We start from the raw sequence: 1,383 nt of genomic DNA on the forward strand, positions 1-1,383 counted from the left end.
GTGTTGGGTTGTTAGGTGGTATTATTGTTGTGTTGGGGTGTGTTGGTGTGTTAATGTGGGAGACCTTGTGTGTGGATTTTTGTGAGTTTGGGGGGTTGTGTATTGTGATGTGTGTTGTGATGTTCTTGTTGTTTGTTGGGTTGTGTGAGTATGTGTGTTCCAAGTGATTTGTTTGTGTGGCACTTGTGACCTGACACACACACACACACACACACCTGGGCTTACATTAATACCTGGTCACTTTATACTTTAACACTGGACTCAAAATTGACACTTTGAATTAATTTATGCGTCTTTTTGGTCTTAGTGGACGAATGTTTATGGTTATTAGTATATTATTATTATTATTATTATTATTATTACTGTTATTTTGTTGTCTTTATACTGTCTTGTTTATCTACTTTTTCTTTCTTTTTTTCTTGCTAAAACTGCTGCTGGACTTTTCAATTTCCTGGCGGGAGTCATCCCAACAGGATCAATAAAGAGAAGTCTAAGTTTTAAAAACCAATAAGGATTAGTCTGACTCACGTGGTCTGGTCGTTGGTGAACTCCAGCTCTCCTCTGGCCTCCTCGTAGTCCTCCCCGGCCTTGGCGGTGCCCGACTCCGTGTAGTACGGCAGGATGACGGTGCCACGGGCCCCTGAGTTGCGCACCACCGTCACCTCCATCGTGCCCACGCTCTCGCTCACCCGCACCGTGCTCTCGCTGAACGTGAAGATGCCGGCGTGGTCGTCGTCCAGGATGGTCACCATGGCCACCAGGGGCTCCACAAAGCGAGCCTTGGGGGCGGAGCCCGCCTCGTCGCTCTCGAACATCCCCTCCGCGTCGCCGATGCGCAGATTCAGCAGGCGCACGAAGAAGTGCTCGTCCTCTTCGAAGATGTCGTCGTCGATTATGCCGACCTGGGGACGCGGAGAGACAGAAGGACGGTGTCGTTAGGCACGAAGGATCCGAAAACTGGACTTTGACACCTAAAAAGAGGGGGGGTGGTAGAGTCCATGTGGGGCTGTAAAGTTGCATTAACCCTCATGTTGTCCTCGGGTCAAATGGACCCGTTTTCCTATAGCAATGTTCTTTTTAATTCCCCAAAATAACATGATTGATTCCACACAACGCTCTTTGCCAAGTACACATCTCTACTTTCATTAATTTTGGGTCTTATTCAATTTTATAGCATTTGAAAAACAAATTGAAGTGTTTTTGAAAACGTATTGAGTAAAAGTTGACATATTCCAGTCTGTGATTATCCATCAACATCCATTCCTTTAAGTGAAGTCTAAATAATTCCTAATTTCTGCTTTTCTAACTCAAACATAAGATACAATTTCCTCTAAATGAGGCTTACTGAACACAAATTCCAAAAAATAACTGTAAAACTAAAGT

The 1,383-nt window shown here is 44.5% G+C and overlaps 1 protein-coding gene across 1 annotated transcript in view; it reads right to left on the minus strand.

Annotated features, from left to right (window-relative positions):
- Window positions 1–1,383, minus strand: part of slc8a2b (solute carrier family 8 member 2b) — a 227,318-nt gene that overhangs the window by 23,512 nt on the left and 202,423 nt on the right. Inside the window, 1 exon segment of the mRNA XM_032504578.1 lies at window positions 529–902. Coding sequence (XP_032360469.1) covers window positions 529–902 — 374 coding nt within the window.

Source organism: Etheostoma spectabile, chromosome 3 (assembly GCF_008692095.1).
Source record: "Etheostoma spectabile isolate EspeVRDwgs_2016 chromosome 3, UIUC_Espe_1.0, whole genome shotgun sequence".
NCBI classification, from domain to species: domain Eukaryota; kingdom Metazoa; phylum Chordata; class Actinopteri; order Perciformes; family Percidae; genus Etheostoma; species Etheostoma spectabile.